This window comes from Pagrus pagrus (assembly GCF_965226575.1).
Source record: "Pagrus pagrus genome assembly, chromosome: 21".
Taxonomy (NCBI): domain Eukaryota; kingdom Metazoa; phylum Chordata; class Actinopteri; order Spariformes; family Sparidae; genus Pagrus; species Pagrus pagrus.
The window spans coordinates 18,382,546-18,402,708 of NC_140208.1; the positions used below are offsets into that span (position 1 = coordinate 18,382,546).

A 20,163-nucleotide genomic window follows, 5' to 3' on the forward strand; every position below is an offset into this window, starting at 1 on the left:
GGCTGCACAGGTCAAGGCCACGCTGTCCATCTCTGTTACCCTGTTCATGAATAAACAGAGGCCAGTGTATGGGTGTGCATGTCCGTCAGGGCGATTACACGCACACGAAAACACGCACAAGCGCTCACACACAGCCTCGTGCCGACTCCACTGGCATAATTAGAAACATTTGGGATCATTTGCAAAGGGAACACGAGCTCTGATGGGATCCAGATGCACTACTGGGTTTCACCAAAATACAGGAACCCTTATTTACGAGGGGCCATTACTGGCTCCTCACCCAGGGAGGTGTGTGTGTGTGTGTGTGTGTGTTTTTGTGTGTGTACTGCCTGGTTTGTCCAGATACTAAATGAGTGTTTGGGGGTGGATCATCCATATTCAGGTCAGACTCAGTTTAATGTCTTTTGTTTTGCTGAGAAAATGAGGTTTTGTATTTCGGAACACTCAAAAGCAGAAGAAGTTGCCAAAACACAGGAAAGTTGATGATTGTTTTATTTTTCAGAAAACAGAAAAATGGAATTCACAGTTTGCTTCACCATTTCATGATACATATTTTGTATGACTGGAGTTTATAATTAATACCAGTAATTCTTCTTGTTTAAGTCGACTTCTTCCTCTGGTCGATTTCCTGTTGAGGAAAAACAGAAAAGAAAAAGTTGCTGTATTAGCTTTACTCTCGTCTCCAGGAAACGCTGTTAATTAAGTCTTAGTGAGTGAGAGTGATGATTGCTGTTTGCCACACAAAGAGAGCAACTGTTGTCACTTCTAACACTATGCTGCCACCTTGTGGCCAAGAGATGAACAGGTCATAAAAAAGTTAATGAAGGTTGCTTTAGACCAGTGGTTTACAAGGGTGTGAGAAGACGTTCTTTGACCTGAAATGCTGCGCAGGCACAAGATTAAAAATGTTTGTGTTGGATATAATCCTTGGAATAGTTACATTTAGAAAATGGTTCAGATTTAGATTTAGATGAGAGATTGATTAGATTATGTAAAGGTTCATGTCAGCATGACAATTGTCTATCTGTGATTTTTTTTTTTTTTCTGAAATACTGTAAAACCTTCATTAAAATGGCAAAAAATGGTTCCCTATAAACCTTACTTTCACCATTCATTCATTCAGGCTGGATTTTTCCCAGAAAAAAACAGGAAGAGGCATTGTTTTCCCAGGTCGCTACCCCCAGGTAACAGTGGAACAACTGGAATAACTAAAAACTCTACACTGTATTACAAAAAAGACAAGAGCCTCGTTGATGTAGGAGGCAAAAATAAAGGTAAAGAGGGAGAGGGATAGAAACCAAGGTAAAACAAGAGTAAAACAAGGAACAGGCATTGAGTCGATGTCAGAGTCTGTCTCCCTGTTGATATGTTTCCACTTACTGCTTGACTTGAGATGGTTCATAACAGACATTCTTTTCATCAGGCCAGTAAGTGACAAAATCAGGTTTTTACCCTTTACTTGCTTTGGACAGTAGCCAGGCTGCTATCGGTAGCCATGTTGCTAACAGTTATGCAACAGGGAAACAGTAAGAGGGGCGGGGGGGGGGGGGGGGGGGGGGGGGGAGCTGTGAAGCTGTATATATCCAGTTAATAAACTTCTGGTTGATTAGATCAGAGCTGACTTTTTTATGTGAACAATGAATTCTGTATGAATGAACTGTCTCCAGCCCATGTTCACTTCCCTGCATTTAATCTCCAGACTTGCAGAGATTCTCCATCCATCCACCAGATGCCCTCACACTTTCCCACCGGTCCCAGTCACCTGACTACTACATCCACTTGCTCAGCTCTTACTCACACCGTACCCCCCAGTGTTTACTCTAGCCTATCTCCACTTTCTGCTGACCAGATTGTCAGTGTAGCTTTGTGCCTTTGCTCTCCAGCCACCTGAAAACAAATCTGTACCTGCCTGCCTGCACTGTTAACCATTCCTGTTTACCTGTGGATTCTTCGCTCCTTCTGTTCAGACTTGCTGCTTTTTGCTTGTAAGTATGCAAATCACTGAACTGTTCCTGTCTGCCCGGTTGTCTGCGTTTTCAGTCCTTTCCCGCGTGGTTGCGCACACGGCCGCCTGACACCTCATTATCCTGCTACTCACATTTTCATTTAATTATTCCTTTCACAAATCCATCCGCGTTCAGCCTCCGACCCCGCTGCTCTTGCGTTCTGTCGCTGTTTCTTCAGTATGCCTGGAAAACAGACAGGACAAAGCTGAACTTGGAGTAAGAAGTTGCATAATTGACATGAAAAAGACAAAGCAAACAGCAGGAACTGATTCAGATCCAGAAGTATTCTGTATTCTGGTGGGAAGCTTGTGTGTGTCAAGCACTAACATGACGAGAACAGCGTGGTATTAACACCTGATTTTTAATTGTCATATTTTGTTATGTACCCTGTCATGTTGTGTCATGTCCCACTGACTAGCATTATGCCATGTCACAACATGTTGTGTAAGATATCAGAGCGTGCTACATCACGTCAAATGCTGCTGCCTTGTTTCCTGATGTCTTTATGTAATATCAGTGCCTGGCTGCAGTGTTTCAGGTGACTGAGAACATCTGTTTATCCCTCTGGACTATCATGAAGGTCAAAACATGCTCTGTCAGCTCAAGTCACGTCGACTGGAGGAGTATCTCTGACCTTTCTGCAGCGTCGGGAGTCCGTTGATGCGATCAGCGTCACGCACTGATCGGAACACCGCTATTGCTCGCTCCGTCCTCGGTCTCCCTCGCCACGTCCTGATCGATCAGGAAGCACGGTGTCGCTTCTGAACATCCGCTGATGCTGGTGCTGCGTAACACTGCGACATCGCTCATGTGCCGATTAACTGATCAATGGACGGGAGGACCCCTGCAGAGAAGAGACGCAGGTGAGGAAGTCAGGTGGCCGCATATGTGTGTGTGTGTTTGTGTGAGAGTGTGTGTGTGTACCTGGTGCAGGTCGACACAGAGTCAGTCGAACCTCAGGTGGTGAAGACTTGAACAGCTTCAGCACCTTCTACAGAGGGAAGAAGGACGTTTTAACAGGCCCGTTTGAAAATAATTAATCTAGAGATTACATCTATAAATTTGGAGATACGTGTTTTCGAGAGGAAGGGTGTGAAATGTTGTAATCTGAAAAGTAATTAGTAACTGCAGCTGTCTGATAAATGTAGTGCAGTGGCTGAGGAGTGGCTGGTCTTGGAGCAGATCTTTAAAACGTCTCATGGCAAGTAAATGTGAACTGTGAAATGTGCACATACTGGATAGGACAGCTCCTTGAGTGACTGGCCGTTGATGGCTAACAGGACGTCTCCTTCCTGGATCCTGCCGCTCTCCTGGGCTGGCTGGCCATCGAAAAGCTCCTTTATCCGGACCAGGCTGCCAAAGTCCCGAGTGGGCGGATCCAGCTCGCACATCAGGAAGCTGAAGCCCAGGCCGTTGGCGCTTTTAGTCAGAGTCACGTCCTGGGTGTTTTCTGAAGGGGTTTTGAGGTGAGAGGCAGAGATGGGGAAATGATGGGGTGAAACGTGATGTTTGGAGGTCAGGAGATTAAATGAGTTGGAAAAGGGAAGCAGATGGGAGAGGAGGAGGGACGGGAGGAGAAAAGAAAACGCTGATTATCTTTTTTGTCGAGTAAATTCATTAGACTATGTTTATTTTAATTAGTTTAGTGTTGTCCAGATTTAATCTTAAAATGAAAAATGAATTAAAAGCAAAAATAAAAGCACAATAGATATTTGATGTTGAGTCTTTGACCTCGTCACTGCAACAAAACTGGGATTGGGCAGTGACTCTCCCACAGGGACAGTTAGACGGCAGCAAAAGGTGTGTACTGTATATGTCATGTTAGAGTAGCAGCAGGCTAGCTGTCTGCCTGAGCTGGCTCAGTGGCTTTGCTTCAGTGTAGTGCAAGAAGGACAGATACATTTATTTAATGTACTATTTTTTTGTTCAGTCATCTAAAGGCGACAGTCAGACAGTTTGGGATTTGCTTTCTTGCTGGAAGTAAGAAGATCAATTACTCTCTCATATCTCCCTGATAATATAAGGCTAAAGCCAGAAGCTAGTTAGCATGCAGACAGCTAGCCTGGCTTTGTCCAAAGGTAGAACAATCTGCCTACCAACTTAAATAAATGAGATACATCACGTCTTAATAAGGGAACTTCAGAGGTGTTGGGAGGTGGATTCTAGCAGCCGGCCTTGCTTTTTTCCTTGTCTCCTGTCTTTGTGCTAGCTAAGCTAACTGGCTCCTGGTTTGTAGCCCTATATTTACCAGTCAAACGTGAGGTATTGATCTCTCAGCTGTCACTCTCAAAAGGAAAATGAACAAACTTATTTCTTAAAATGTCAAACTACTCCTTTAACAAACTATATTTTTCTCAATAGTTGGCCTCATTTCTGGTCGATGCGAGACAGTAACTGCAGATTTGCAAAACTCTTGTGACATTCGTACACATGTTTTGTTATTGTGCCAATGTACGCACTAGTTATGTTTTTATAATGTGACGACAGCGTGGTTAAGATCTGTTTAGGTCAGGGACAGATCGTGGATTTGGGCTAAAATGATCACTCTCACAAGATCTTGCGATGGTCTGGGGTTACCATGTGGGCACTACCTGGATTTCCCCCACTATGCAATCATTACAAACACAACACAAACTATAATTTAAAAAGTTTAGTTGTTAGATATCTGATCACAACAACATTGTGTCATCTCAAAAGATGACATCACAGGAAATCAAGGCTTGTTAGGTCAAGATAAAAAAATAAAAAATTCACAGTCAAGATAAAGAAAGCATTACTTGCATGTCCTCTTCAGCCTTCTGTAGACATGATGAAAGACAGCAGTAAAATCAATTATAACACCATTTTAATCAATTAAAAAATCAATTCAGTTATATTATTCAGTAGCAGATACAAACATAAAGGTACAGCAAATGAGCAAGAATACAAGTCCGTGCAGAAATGGGAAGGACCCTCCTTCACATTTCCTTTTCAAGGATCATAGATCACCAGCTATTTTGGCCTCACATGTCTCGTGTTTGTAGTCACCAAGTTGATAACCTCTAATTGGGATAAAACTGACTCTGTATTGTGTTTAAACATGTGATCTGCCGAACTGTGTTAGAGGAAAGCAGAGAGATGTGCGACGACAGATATAGAAGGACAGGCCAAAGGATAAGGGAGGCCAGAGGGATAAGAAGAGGAAGGTCAGGGTCAGTAAGGAAGATCAGGATGAAGAGAAGGAAGTGTGTAAAAGTTCACCTTGAGGCAGTCAGACTAGTGGTGGGCTATTAAAGCATACAACAGCTTAGGGCCGACAGGTTCTCTCACGCAGGTTCTTCCTCAGCAGTGTGAGGTGTTGTGACTTAACGTTCTGAAGCGAACTTCACGTCCATCTATTGGCAAAATGTGATCCATTATGGGAAGTGCACGAATGCTCTCTGCAACTATTTCTGAGCAGCTTCAAAAAACAGATCCTGGCCTTTCTTAGTTTGTTGTGGCCACTTCAATGTGTTTTGTGTTTTAAAGTCCATTGGTCTGAGCTCTCCTACCGTCATTGACAAAGCTGTAGTCCCTGGAGCGCTCGGAGTTCGTTATTGGAGTAGTAATGATAGTCGGGCAGCTGTTGTTCCTTAGCGGGCTGGTAGTTCGAATGATGCTCTGATTGGATACGCTGCTGCTGGTGTTTCCACTGAGAGCGACCCTTGGTGAATTCATTGACTCCCTCTCCACCACCAAGGTCACCACCTAGAGGAACAAAGACGAGGAAAAGTCCAAGAAGAAGTTACCTGACTTTTCAAACTTTCCCGCTGCTAAAACAACCTTTCTAGCTTCACACTTGCACAATTCTGGCAGATTCCCAACTGGGCTAACCCCGACTTTAGCCGAGGGCTTGCTTGTCCTGCTCCGGAGCAGAGTAAGCCTGGAGTTTGCAGGTTTATCTTTGGAAAAATGACTAAACACGGAGCTAACAGTACAGTTGTGAAATGAGGCTTAAGTAAACAGATTAATCACTTTTGGAATGTAGACATCAGTCACATTTTAACATGCTTTTAATCCAGGGCTAGTAGAAATGCAGTGTGAATGGTACAGCACTAGGTTATAAGGTTAACCCAGGTAATAATGTGTGCATGAAAAGGGGATAAGTTATCCCAGGGTCAACTTTAATGTGTTAGCATGTAACATATACTAACTCAAGGTACAGCTGAACACAAAGTGTTAATAAAATAAAACTTTTGACTTGATCAAAATAAATATTACATTTTTCCTTCAGAGGACAGGAATGTCTGTACCAAATTTTGCAATGCAATGTATCAAATAGTTGTTGAAACATTTGACTCAAAACCACAAAAATCAACCTCATTGTGAAAGTCACAGCTCATCAGAGTCATGAGGATTCGTCCTCTGGGAACCATGAACGTCTGCACAAAACACTGTGACAACCCATCCAATAGTTTTTGAGATATTTCAGTCCTGACCAAAATGGTGGATCAACAGAACAACAGACTGACATTGTCATCCCTATAGGCGATGCTGCTAGCACGGCTAAAACATCTCATCAGCAGCAGCATACAGTATGTAGGTCATCATTCTCTCTCATAATCATGCTCTCTAATGGACTTCTCACACTGACATAATACAGCATCAGTCACATGTTGTCTTTTACCTGCCCAGTCTTACTCAGACACCCCACTGCTTGATGGTAGGTGAAGCCCTGGAAGCTAATCCCATCCACCTCCAGCAGTCTGTCACCTGGAAAAGAAGAAAAAATACTTATGACAAAAAGATTAAATTCCATTTCCCTCCTCTGCTTGTTTCGGTTCCTTGCATTCCTACGCTTGTGATATTGTTCTTTCTCTCTTGAAAGCATCAACTAAATGCCAAAATGTACACACCGCATTCTCCAGCCTTAATAAGTGTTGAATTTCAGGGACACAGTGTTAAACGGAGTGTTGTTTGTCCAGTCGGAGAGCTGTGATGGCTCCAGGGAAGATGCTCAAAAATAAATCTGAAGTGTTAAATGTAATTATTTGCGGTTTGCTATTATTTAGTGCAGCTTAAAAAAACAAAGACTTAAAATAACACAGCACAACGTTTATCCTAAATGGATTTTCTTCTTTTAATTTTGCCATGTACAATTTCAGCTGAATGCAGTGTGTAATATTTACTATTGTTTTCCTTGATCCCGAGGAACAACAGAGGCTTTAAATAATCTTGTAGCTCTCCATCAGAATAACACATTTTTAAAAGGTGGATATACAGTAATCCTGCAGTCCAACAATCCTGTGCTCAGGCTCGGAGCTGTTTCACTATGGACTCAGATGTAAACCTCTGGGGACTTCCTTGCAGTGTTGTGGTGAGTCTGCAGCCAATCTGCACAACTATCTATAATTTATCATGGTGAAAAATCAATAAATGGCTGCATGGGGAAGCTTCAAGTGACTGTAAACGGATCAAACGCAGGTTCATAAGGCCTCTGTATTGTTAGATTTGACATTTAGCTGTAATACCTGCTATTAATCGTCCATCTCTCTCAGCAGCCCCTCCTGGAACGAGGCTTCTTATGTAGATTCTTCCATTAGGAACGTTAGTGTTGACACCACCCTGATGATTCATGACAGAAACTCATTCAGAACACATCTGTGATAAACTGATGGGAAGGAGGGAGAACCAATATTTTGACATTTTCCCAAATGTTTTATTATTGTCAGGATGGATAACTGGTTGAAAAGTCAGGCTAAGAGTGTAAAATAAAATATTTTGGATAGGTTAGCAGCTTTATGACATGTAAGGAGCTGAGCTTTATTGCAGAATTTCAGGGAGGAGCTCCTGTTGGTGCGGACTCTTTCCTTTCTAACTTTCAAGACCTTTTACATGCATAAAATGAAAAAGCACAATATGTCTCCTTTAAAACACTACTATCAGACCTCTAAGTGTTGTATTGAAGAAACTGGACTTTCAGTTTCTTGAAAAGTTGCCTTCGATACAGCACTTAGAATTACCATGACCTGGATGACTGAGAACCTTCATCAACATGCTATTATCAGACTTAACACCGGCAAATACTATATCACTCCATGGGTGATGACATTTACTAATGCCACATTATGTAAGACGTCCACTGTACTGTCGTTTGTTTTTTGCCTTCTTTTTAACACAATTTTACATAATGTCAAGTCCAGTGATTCTAAGTATAGTCAAATAACATTTAAGCCTGGGGTGAGTTCTGCCATTTACATTTACGTCTCTTACAAAATGTTACATATACTCACGGAGATGCTGATGCCCAGACTTCCTGATATCTTCCTGAGCTCTACAGTAATCTCCTTGGGCCTCACACAGATTAGAGGGGGAGACAGAGAGCAGCCGTCCTGAAAACATGAGAGTAAACACTCACGTCTGTCCTGTCTTTTTATACGTCTGACAGCATACACACCTACCCAATGATCTATGCATCCATACTGATTATTGTCAGTATAAATGTGGCAGTATATACCATATTACCTGTGCACCGAGGACGCGTACTTCTCGGGGGACGTTAAGCCTGTTGCTGGTCTTCGGCGTCATCATGACCGACACAAGCTCATCCAAACTATCCTCTACACATCGGCCGTCTGCCATCAGCGTGGACTGGGACTCGTAATTCCTCAACACAGGAGAGCGCACACTGATGGGACTAAGGTGGACTGTGGAGAAAAACAACAATGAGTAAATGTTATACATCAAAATACTGATGTATAGAGGCTAAGGCTAACTTGGAAGACAATTGAAGTGTTGCACTCAGTTGTGCAAACTCAAATTGACAGACATAGTTGTGTGAAGAATGAAAAAACAGAGGTAGAGTGAGAAGTTCAAACTCTGGCTCCTTTCTAACCTCTGCACAGCTGACCAACTCGTGATGTGAATTTGGTTTGAAAGTTGTATTGTCGTATTGTCGGAGGAAGTTACAGAAATGGATGGACACAGAGCCCCTAATCTGACATCGGAAAGTTGTGGGGGGGAAGAGTTTCAAACATAGCTAACATTAGCCACATCTGTTTAAACACCCAGCAAGCACTTCTGACAGAGTCGGTCAACATGTCGTTTTTATATACAATAAAAAACAGTGATTTTATGTATTTCAGTTACACAAATTACATAAAGGCTTCTCATGTAATTCAATTACATAAGTTCTAAGTAAAGTATGTCATTTAATTCTAAGTATTTCTATCATGTTGAGTTAATGTAAATACATTAAATAACTTAGTCTGCTTTAATAGTTTTTCAAGTATGATACATAAAAATAATCCATGTGTAATGCACTATGGTGCCTTATTGTTTTCCATATGTAATGCAATTAATGTAATTGCATTAACTTAATTTAAGAAGATTAAGTTATTTAATTCATATCAGCTCAACGTGATAAGCATTAAATGACATACTTTATGTAGACCTTATGTATTTCAACTACATGGCAATCTTATATGTGATTGAAATCAATGTTTGAGGGAAAGTGTATATTTTAAAAATAGATGTCTTAATTATTGGGCTTTAGATGTGCTTGTAGGCACCTTTGGACAGACCAATGCTAGCTGTTTACAGTCTTTGTGCTAAGCTAAGCTAAGCTAACCAGCTGCTAGCTGTTGCTGTATATAGCACTATCATTACTGTATGATGAATATAAGGCAACTGCTACCAGCAAATTAGCTTCACATAAAGACAGAGGAATCGTCCAGCCTGGGTTCTGTCCATAGCTAACCAGCACCTGTAAAGCTCACTAATTTACACAATTACATTCTTGCACTAATTTAAGCCATGTGAATTTCTTCACCTTTGAATGGAGCCATGCTACCGGTTCCCCCGTGCTCAGCCTGTGTGCTGAGCTTAGCTAGCAGCTGCTAGCTTGCTGTAGCTTCATATTTAATGAACATACACAAGAGGGGTATCAATCTTCTTGTCTAACCCTCAGCAAGAATGCAAATAAGTGTATTTAAATGTATCTGATACTCACTGATGTTAAGAATAAAGCTTTATTTTTGTCCAGGTGGCTAAGCTACAGTACATTATATTGACTGAGATATAATCAAAGTCCTTCTGGTATGAACTGTTTTAGCATTTAAAATATAAAGGAATGGCAGATAGAGAGAGAACACCTCTCAGTTGGACTATAACGTGTTTCACATCAGAGTTTGAACTTTATACTCTGTGATGAGAAGCCGAGGAGGGTGTTTGTTTTTGCCCTTGAGAAAGAGATGAATCAACCTAAACTGACATTTTGCCCGGAGACAAACAAGTGGGGTGTTGATATAAAGATACACTTATATTTCTGACATATTATTTCATATAACAATAGAGAGCAAAGCAGTCCATCCAGGAACAGGTGCATCAGTAGAATAGGTTAATTACTAAATCACCAATACTGCACGCAATGGGAAGGGGAAGGGTCACAGCCACAGTATTATTACACACATCATATACTCTCCACACACAGACACACACACACACTGACAAACACAGTGCACCTTTTGGCTGGGAGATAATGAGCTGCACCTCCTCAGGGCTGCTCTGCATGACCTCCGCTGCCTCACTGAAGGTGACGCCCTCCAGGCTGATGTGGTTCAGAGAGATCAGACGACCACCTGCAGGCAAAGGTCACAGTGAAATGGTGCTGGCGTCCAATTTCAGTGGAGAGCCAAGAACTCAGCACCACCTCTGAACCCACGTGTGACTCCAAAGGCCTGTGATGGAACCCCACAGACACCCGTACCCTCTCTGTCCTCTCTTTCCTGCTACATATTCTTTGAATCTATTTTGTTAAAATGCTGGATGAATTCAAAAGAAAAAACACCCATCACTTTATAATTTGACATTAATGCACCAAAATGAGGTGTCCACTATTTGAAAAACACATTGAAAGCGCTTTAACAGAACAAATTAGCTGTGATTTTAGGAAACAAGATTGAAAAACAGAACTGATAGGGGCGAAGTAGCACACAGTGTCACTAAGGGTAAAGCAAAAACGTCCACATGATTCTCTACCTGGTCGGATGCGTCCATCCTTTGCGGCGGGTCCACCAGGCACAATGGAAGCAACAAAGATGCCCAAATCATAATGTCCCACAGTGTCCTCTCCCACTATCACTATACCTGTATGGACACGAACCACAGATGCATCAAGAAAAGACTTATCTGTAAGATTATGACTTACATAACGCCCTCACATGATCATAAACATTTATATCGGTAACATCCTTAAAATGAGCATTAATTAATAGGTTATAAGGCCCTTCTTTTTAACCTTAATAAGGCATTACTCTTACTTTAGATCTGGTAGCTGCAAAAAGCAGAGTTAACTGTTACTCAGTGCATAATTAACAAGGATTAATAAAAAGCCAGTTTGCTCGTATAGTTTGCTTGGTGCTGGGATAATCCAGGAAAAGACATTCAAATTCCAACACGTATAGCAGCATGAATGTGCATGTACTGGAAATTAAAGCAAAGGGGTGACATTAGTAGCAACAATTGTAGAAAGGGATCCTCAGCATGTTGCAGTGGTAGCTTAGTGAACATCTGCTGTACATAACGTGAAAAAGAGCAATCTAAAAAGCAGTTAAATAAAAATGTAAAAAAAAACAAACAAACATGACAAATCTCTCTGTTGATGCTGTGTGTTAAAGTGTGATCATCTTACCCAGGCCAAGCTTTGGGTCTTTCTTCAAAGAAACACATAAAACTTCTCTCTCTGACGCTGACCCTATTTTTGTTGGGCTTTCTGTAAGACACAACATAGAAAACACATTAATGTATTTACAAAGCAAACTTGTTTGATGAATACATATACATTCCATCATTTGCACATATTTAATCCAAGTCATACTGTGATATAGCAATGACTATGATTATATATGAAAATAAAGAAATATGGACAATTCATGGCAGCAAAACCTCCAATAACATCATCTTTGTTCTGTGACTTTATGATGGAGCTGTTGAGGTACAACATGTCTCACATGTTGGACATCAGATAGGAAGAATGGGCAGAGTGCTTGGTTATACCTCGGGCTGCTGGGGAGCCAGAGGGCGCTTCAGATCCGCTCCTCTGAGAGCAGGATGGGGAACGCATACCAGTGCTGCTGCGCTGACTGCTGGAGCAGGTACTGCAGAGGAAACACAGACAAAACAGAGTGATAACAGAGGGACTGACTGATATTACACAATCCTGTCCTTTGAGAACGGGAAGTGCTTTTTCTGCTGGAGTGGCTTGTTTGGAAAAAGCAGAAGAAGAAGTGGGTGAAATTACAGTGAGCTAGCCTTGAAGGGCAGACTTAAGATCACGTAAAGAAGGGGCACATTGTTTCTAAATGAACTTTTCACAAAAAGACCGTATGCTGTTGTTTGAGTGTGCAGGAAGTGGGAATATGCATATATAAGAGAACTGCTACATGACTAAGTACCTCTGCTCGTTGAGGCTCTGGTGCTGCTGTTTAATGCGGGCCTCGATCCTGGCTGTGACATCATCGCACAGCTTGGTCAGGGACTCGTCCTGAGGTGTGGTCAGACCGCTGTCGTCCTGTGGCGTCTCTGAACAGGAGAAGGACTTGAGCCGGCTGCTCTGAGCACGACACACTGTGGCATACTGCACGATGTTGTCCTCTGGAGGTAAACGGGTGAAGAAGAAGTGGAAACGGACAGCAAGAGAGGTCGATGGATATCAGTTTCTGACAAAAAATGCTGAGTTCTGCATCTCAAAAGCTGACTTTATCGATAGTTATGGTGCAGTAACTGACCTGAGACCAGGCTGTGGGTGAGCTGGCGAGAGTTCATCTCATTGTTGAACTTGTGTTGGGCTGAGCACAGGTTACACAGGTATTTGGCTATCTTGGATCTCTCTGTGATGAAGGTGTACTTCTTCTTGCTGCCCCGACACTCTACTACAAATTTACGCCTCTGCAGGAACACGGAGGGATGTTTATTAGAAATTTCATTACAGACAACACTTTTACTTTGGCAGCAATTTGATTTGAATTGAACCTAGTTAAAGGGATGATATGATAAAAAACCATCACTCCCACTCACACTAGAGGAGATCGTTGCTGTCTCCCTCCAGTACAAACTCTGACTGGTGGATCGGCAGCCATTTTTAACATCGTAGACGATGACTCCTTTGGCACAAACCCCGAGGAGGATCTCTCCTTCTAGAGGCTTTTTCTCGCGCATCACGCGGTGGAACAACACGCCGTATTCAGGCAGCTGCTGACACACCTGAAGCCACAAATAGAGAGTGGTGACTACAGTATATTTCGTATGATACTAATAGTAACTGCACAGCTGTGGCATTCATTATCATATTCGACTGTTTTGCTACCTTGAGGAACTCGAGCTCTGATTCGTCGGTGAGCATCTGAGCGTTGTTGGTGTGAAGTCGAAGCAGCTCCCCCTGAATGTAAGGCAAGGCACGTTTCTCCATCACGCTCTTGGAGACATACTGGTCAGGGCGGTAGTAGTTCCTACCGTACACCTAAACACAAGATACAATTTTTTTTTTTTTTTAATTTATGCACTAGAGATTTAGTTGTGTACTCTATGGCATTTTTAAAGGTGCAAAAACAGTTTGAAGGAGAAGCATTGATTTGTATGTAAATCTGCAAATCACATACACTCCTTAGATTAGCACATCAAGGCTACTGTACCTACGATGTATTAAGTGTGCTACAGGCATTGATTGGCACGCATCAAATGACACACCAATGTGTGTTGGACTTTGACAAAATAGTTGTATTCATGTCTTCACCATGTTCTCACTGCTTCCAGTAATTATACTATACCAAATACCATTGCTATGACAGTTAATTGACAATGATATTTCAATGTGACACCTTTAAATCAGTTTGAAGTGGGATGAATTTGATCTTAGATGCTACTGCCTTTGGCTTTACATGTTTTGTTAAAATGTATGTTGCACAACCTCAGGCATGCAGTCTCCACACTCCGTCTGCAGGGCCAGAGCTCCCAGGTAGAGAGCCGTTTCCTCATGGCAGGACAGTCTGTCCTCTAAAAGGTCTCTCCTGAGCTGGAGGTAATACTGGTGTCGGGTCTGTTTGTGCCTGAAAGAGAAGACGGCAGACATTTCAAAGATTGGACTTGACTTTAAGGAACACATTTTTTAAGTAATACGCAGAAAGAGAAATACTTACAAAAGAAGAGAAATGTCATTGACAAAGAATTTGACCCTGAAGAAAAGGACAAAGGTGGTTGTAGGCACTTTCTTCCAGCTATCTGGAGCAACTTTGGAAATCTTGCTATCATTGTCCACAAAGAAGAACTCATTATCTGATGAGAGGAACGAACACAGAAACATTTTGAGTTAACATGAATGATGGATGGCTTCTAATCTACATACACCACACAGAGTCCTATAAAAACAGTTGTGGTCACAGGCCACTGACCTTGTGTCTCTGTTGTAAAACCAGTTTTGTGCTTTTTGCTGTTAGGTCTTGAGTTTTTACTAACACAATCTAATCATATCACCTCAGTGACCTCAGTTGGTCATTTAGTTATTTACTCATCCCACCTATTTACAGTTTCAACCTAATCCTCATTCTCTCTGATTACTACACACTATCTCATTATTTTCTTAAACCTCTTTACCGTCGATATAAGCAAGGCCAAAGTAGAAATGTTCCATCAGGTTTGAGTGAGCCACGATCATGTCAAAGACGTCTCCTCCTCTGGATTTCACCTCACACTTGACCAGGATGTTCTGACCGTTTGGCATCACCACGCTCAGCTCTCTCTGGGTGGTTGCAGATTTCCCCTTCTTTGACTGTAAGAGAGAGAAAAAGAGCTTTAGGGACCGAATTCAATAAAATACCTGACAGGAGTGACCTTTTCAACTTTTGCTGGGAGTTCAGTGGTGGACAGTAACAAAATACATTTACTGCAGCACTATTCTTAAAGCAGCTACAAGAACTTTCATTTTGTGTTGATTCTGGCGGCCCCTGTGGACAAAAACAGTATGAGCACCACCGCCTCATGTGATAGAGATCTTGAACTGGTTACTGTGTTCAACTGCTCTGAATGAGAGTGAAAGAAAGATGCGGAATATTTTTAATACTGTTTTTCTTTAAAAACAGCTGTTTGCAGGATGCATATGACGTAATGTATCTATTTGTGGCTAGGTAAGATTAATAACTGTAATATGATGATGATGAAACATCAATAATTATCAACAAATATTGCACTTTTTACTCCATTTTTTTATTCAGCAACATTATTTACTAGATTCAGATTAATGATATATTGTAATATAATCAAAAAAGAATAAATGATGATCTGTATTTCAGGTAATACTGAGACTTGCAGGGGAAATTCACAAGCTACCCAGCAGCATATAGTCATTTAAAGGAGCAAAAAGCGAAATCATTTCACCGCTAGGTTTGCTGTTGAGCACTGCCTGTAGACCAAAACAAAGTGTGCCATTAGCCACACCTCCCTCTGCCTCTGCTCGACAATGACAAATGACAATGACAATATTTCCTTCTTAGCAACGACTTTTTAGCAAACCCCCAGCTGGATTGGCGGTTCAGTGATCAAGTTGTTAGAGCTGGTAGAAGCACTGCATAGCTGTGAGTTGCTCCAGTTGCCGATCGCAGCTGACTGCTATCGGCTGATTGGGCTAGAGCCATGGCCAGATCCTGGCTAGTGCTAGCACCGGGAGCTAATGCTAATGTTCCTACTCTTCTCCGTGAGTGAGACCGATGTTTCAGCCTGGTGTGACAGCCCGTGAGCCCCCCAGGTTGTCCGCCAGGCAAAATTTTACAATGCTAATTGAAATGTTAGCTGCCTGTCGGGCTACTCACCAAACACAACCGTAACGCCTGACCCATTGCTGAGGACCGAGCTGGTAACAACTCCAGCTCCGGACATTAACCCATGCTACATACTCATGCAATATAGCGGCAAGTGTGTAAAGTTACTGTAACACAGACAATAAAACAGACATTTGACTTTATGGTGTAACTTGCCTGTCAAGAAGAAGAAGAGCCAGCTCCGAGTCCGACTGTAGCCCCTTTAGCTCTCGTAGCTCCCTCCACCTCGGAAACGCCAGGCCAATGTTAATTCTGGTTTTATCCCTTTCTTTATCGGACAATTTCTTTGCCAATGACCGTTTTTTTTTTTTAGTCTGCTCCTGCTCGTCTTCATTGGAAGGTTTTGTTCCGCTGTCTGCCATTGCAGTTCGAAAATGCTGCCGCTGTCACTACTCACTGGCTGTCGCGTTTTACAGGGAGGGAGGAGGCGGAGTTTCACATGAATGCACATGAACGCGCGGCCGGACCGGCTTGTAAACATGAGGCTGGAGATCAACACAGAGAGCGGGTGTGTGACGTCATCCTATACTCCAGATGAAATTACACCTCTCGTTCTCCATGTAGCGATTTTTTAATTCCTTCAGTCTTAAATAATGCATTTCCGCTTATTGCTCCTTTAAATTAGCCCTGTTTTTACCATCTGCAACATTAAAGTGCTATAACTATAACTATGATCCAATAATATACTACACATTATTCTGAAAAGGGCCATTTTTACTTTTAGTCATCTCAGTATATTGGTACTCTAAGTATATTACAATGGTAATACTGTTGTACTTTTACTAAAGTTAAATATCTACCTTTTCCACCACTTTGTTCAGTATACTATAAAAGCTGAAAGTTATTTTATAAATTAAAATATATAAAGAAGGCACAGAGTTACCAAGCAAGCAAATGACACAGAATCTTGCAATACTCCTTTTGATATCACGTTGTTCTGTGTTCCACCTTTAGTGACATACATGAACACTGGACACAGACTACTTTGAAGTGAACAAAACTCACCTCTTGAGGCTACAAGACCAAGTGTGTCCTTTCACACTACTGTAAATATCTCCAAAGTCCAAACGCAATGACAGGATTGTATGTCTTTTTTAAGAACTCACCACGATGGATCCAGGCAGCTCCAAGACAACCACCGGCTCATCTGACATCTTAATAAACTCAGGACCCATGTCCTGCAACGGGAGACAAGGCAAAGGGAAACACATCGTCAGCTTATCCGTCACAAGAAATTATAATTATATAATATTTTTTTTCTATTCTTTTCTATAACGTGATATAATAAAGTGGCTCACCTTCACTTTCTTGTCATTCAGACTCATTGTGGAATCGAACCGTGTGATGGATCTCGAGTTGGTGTTTCGTCCGCCATCCATGTAGGGACTGCAGGGGCTGCGGTTCAGCTGGTGCCAGCTGCTGTAGCTCTCCGTGTGTCGAGGTCCCGAGGGAATCCTGAGAAAAATGAGTTTTCCATTCTCAGTCTGACAGGCAGCGAGATCTGTCACTCATGACATGACACATCACACATTTCATGCCAGAATCCTCCTCTGGGGATTTTGTCTTTTTACTTGTGACTTTTCCCTAATTGACGGTTTAATATTAGCAACTTGCCAAACTTTACTTGAAGTGGTTTATTTTGAAGTGAAAACATGTTTTTACTGTGTCCTCTTACTCAGCTTCAAAACTGTAAATGGGATCATAACAATGAACGGACTTCATACCCGGCAGGCTCGCATGGATAAGATGCTCCTGAGAATGTTCTAGAAATCTTCTTCTTCAGCGCCCACGGTGAGGTACTAAAAGAGCCTCCTGAAAAAAAAAAAAAAAAGATCTACTGTTCACATGCCGATGTTATAGCTTTCACATTTGACATAATAAAATATCTAAAAGCAATAGTTTGACATTTTGGAAAATACATTTATTTTCTTTCTGTCTGAGAGTTGGATGAGAAGATTGATGCCGCTCTCATGTTTGTACAGTAAATATGAAGCTATTTAAAGTAGCCAGTTAGCTTAGCTTGACATAAAGGCTCTGTCCAAAGGTGAAGAAATGAACATGACTCACTATAAAACATGTTTTAGCAAAATTTTTGTTAAAAACTGTAAAAATAAATAAATAAATAAATAAATAAATAGCTTTACAGTTGATGGAAGTTGGATTTTGCTAACATTAACTAGCTCTTATTCACTACAAAGAAATAAGAGTGGTAGGTATATGAAGCAAGCTTGCAGCCAGTTAGCCACCATTTTTCCAAAGTGCTGTTTATGTACTGATTAAACAAACAAGACATAATGTATTAATTAGTGAATTTACTGGTAGGCTGATGTAGCCTAGCCAACTATGACCAGAGCCCAGCTAGCTGTTTCCCTTTGCTTTCACTCTTGGCTCTGTCCATAACTGGACAAAAAAAAACAAAAAAAAACACCCACCAGCAGCTGTAAATCTCACTCATTTATGCATTTAAATTATTCTATGGTTTTAAAAAATGAAATAAAAAGCATTTCTTTGTGAGTAGTGTTAATTTTCTCTCATTTATGGGGCTAGGCTAGCTGTTTCCTCCTAGCTTCCTGTCTCTAGACAACTAAGTTAGCTAACTGGTGGTAGCTTCATTTTTAGCGTACAGGCATGAGAGTGGTATCAATCTTTTAATCAAAATTCCCACCAAGAAAGCAAATAAACCGTCTTTCAGAAAAATCAAACTATTGCTTTGAAGTCCAACTGAAATATAAATATAAAATACACATTTCTCCATTTTGGTTTCTAATTTTTAATCAAATGAGAACAAGCCAAATGGATTACATAGCAAATATAAGTGCGGTAGCACTGAAAATCTTTGGAAATCAGACAAAAGGGCTCAGTTTCTTACTGTGTAGTCTGTCCCTGACCATTTGACTGCGGTCTGTTAGCTGGGATCCATTTTCAGCCATGGACACATGATCAACCTGCAAAGACATCACTGTCCAGCTCAAGGAAGCAAGCACAAAGTCAGCTCTATCAGTAAACTCAAACACTAAAGAAACTAAACCGCTCGAAACCAAACATGACCTCACCTAACCAGCTGAAACCAAACCAATCACACACTCACTGAGTTTCTGTAGACGTCTTCTACCAGTTGCCTGATGAGCCGTTCAGCAGGAGGCAGCAATGAGGCCCTGTGGTGAAGCTCGCAGGCATCTAGCACTGTCAGCAGGTCGGTCCGCCTGACCAGCATGTCCTCGCACATGCTCAGCAGCAAACCCTCCAGCTCCGCACTCAGCTGGACCGGCTGGAAGAAAACAGGTGACAGCAAAGTGAACGATGTGCAAGTACCAAGAATAATGGCAGAATGGGTTTGAGCAAGCGACAGAAGAGGGAGGAAAGTACCTGGTTTTGAGGTAGATGAAAATCAACGCACCAGTAAAGAGTCATCCCCAGTGAGTACACAACCATCTGGGACAGAGGAAGAAGGAATTGATTCAGGCATTCATTTCTGCGACCCCTGCGACATTTTTTAATAAATGTCCTTGCAACAAGTCTGAGCTTCCCCAACCTTTTCGGCTGCAGTCCTGGTGGAGGCGGTGTGACCCTGCTGGACCTCAGGAGCTGTGAAAGAGGCCACGTCTTCATTTCGGGCACAGCTCTTGAAGGCCAGACTCCCATTGGCTGACAGTAGCACCGAGCCTGGGCTTAGGACACTGCACATGTTACCTGAACCTGAACAGAGAACACCAGGCAGAGCACATTGTTTCAAAATGGGTTTTTTTTTCTTGATGCTCTTGAATGCTGCCTGAGAAAGAGCCCTGTACCCAGGCAACAGGTGAAAATGGAGGAAATGAGAACTGATAAGTTGTAACCTTTTTTGGAAATGTCCAGTAAGGCCTCAGTGGTGGCAAGAAGCAGACACCAGACTTCATCCTCATCCAGTGGTGAACCCCGGGCCTCCAGTACTTCTGCCAGGGTCACAAATGTACCCATCCTGCTGGGAGACACACACGGAAAGTGTGCCTTCAATCGATCCGTCACTGATGAAACGCCAAAAGAGTTCACAAAATGCTAATTTAGCCTACCACCCCTGGATACATCTTTTTAACTCCTAAGTCTATGGCAACTCCCGCTGCCAGAAGGGGAAGGCAAAAGTATAGCACTGCTGGTTTAAAGCATGTAAACATTCAACTTGGGAAAGTATAATGCTGAATCATGCATGGGTGAAAGGTCATGTGCTCCTGTAATGTACATTTGTTGCAGTATCAGAAGTCGATGTAGAGACAACAAGCTAATCCTGAAAAGAGGCGCTAGTTGGAAGACATATACAGACAATATGTAATCTAACGCTCTATAATCGCTCCTGT

General features: G+C 41.9%; 1 protein-coding gene across 1 annotated transcript; it reads right to left on the reverse strand.

Annotated features, from left to right (window-relative positions):
- Positions 1 to 561: 561 nt before the first annotated feature.
- On the reverse strand, positions 562 to 19,789 carry frmpd2 (FERM and PDZ domain containing 2; the record flags this gene model as incomplete). The annotated part of the gene is made up of 29 exons (XM_084341791.1): positions 562 to 628; positions 2,099 to 2,189; positions 2,641 to 2,850; positions 2,931 to 2,997; positions 3,242 to 3,456; positions 5,537 to 5,732; positions 6,652 to 6,737; positions 7,496 to 7,589; positions 8,258 to 8,356; positions 8,490 to 8,671; positions 10,487 to 10,603; positions 11,004 to 11,111; positions 11,656 to 11,736; positions 12,021 to 12,121; positions 12,419 to 12,617; positions 12,752 to 12,911; positions 13,041 to 13,226; positions 13,330 to 13,482; positions 13,930 to 14,068; positions 14,159 to 14,294; positions 14,613 to 14,787; positions 16,939 to 17,010; positions 17,131 to 17,287; positions 17,557 to 17,644; positions 18,702 to 18,777; positions 18,921 to 19,100; positions 19,199 to 19,264; positions 19,365 to 19,528; positions 19,669 to 19,789. The coding sequence occupies 27 exons, from the start codon at positions 19,787 to 19,789 to the stop codon at positions 2,813 to 2,815; spliced, it is 3,456 nt and encodes a 1,151-aa protein (XP_084197917.1). The 3' UTR covers positions 562 to 628; positions 2,099 to 2,189; positions 2,641 to 2,812.
- Between the last annotated feature and the right edge of the window lie 374 nt (positions 19,790 to 20,163).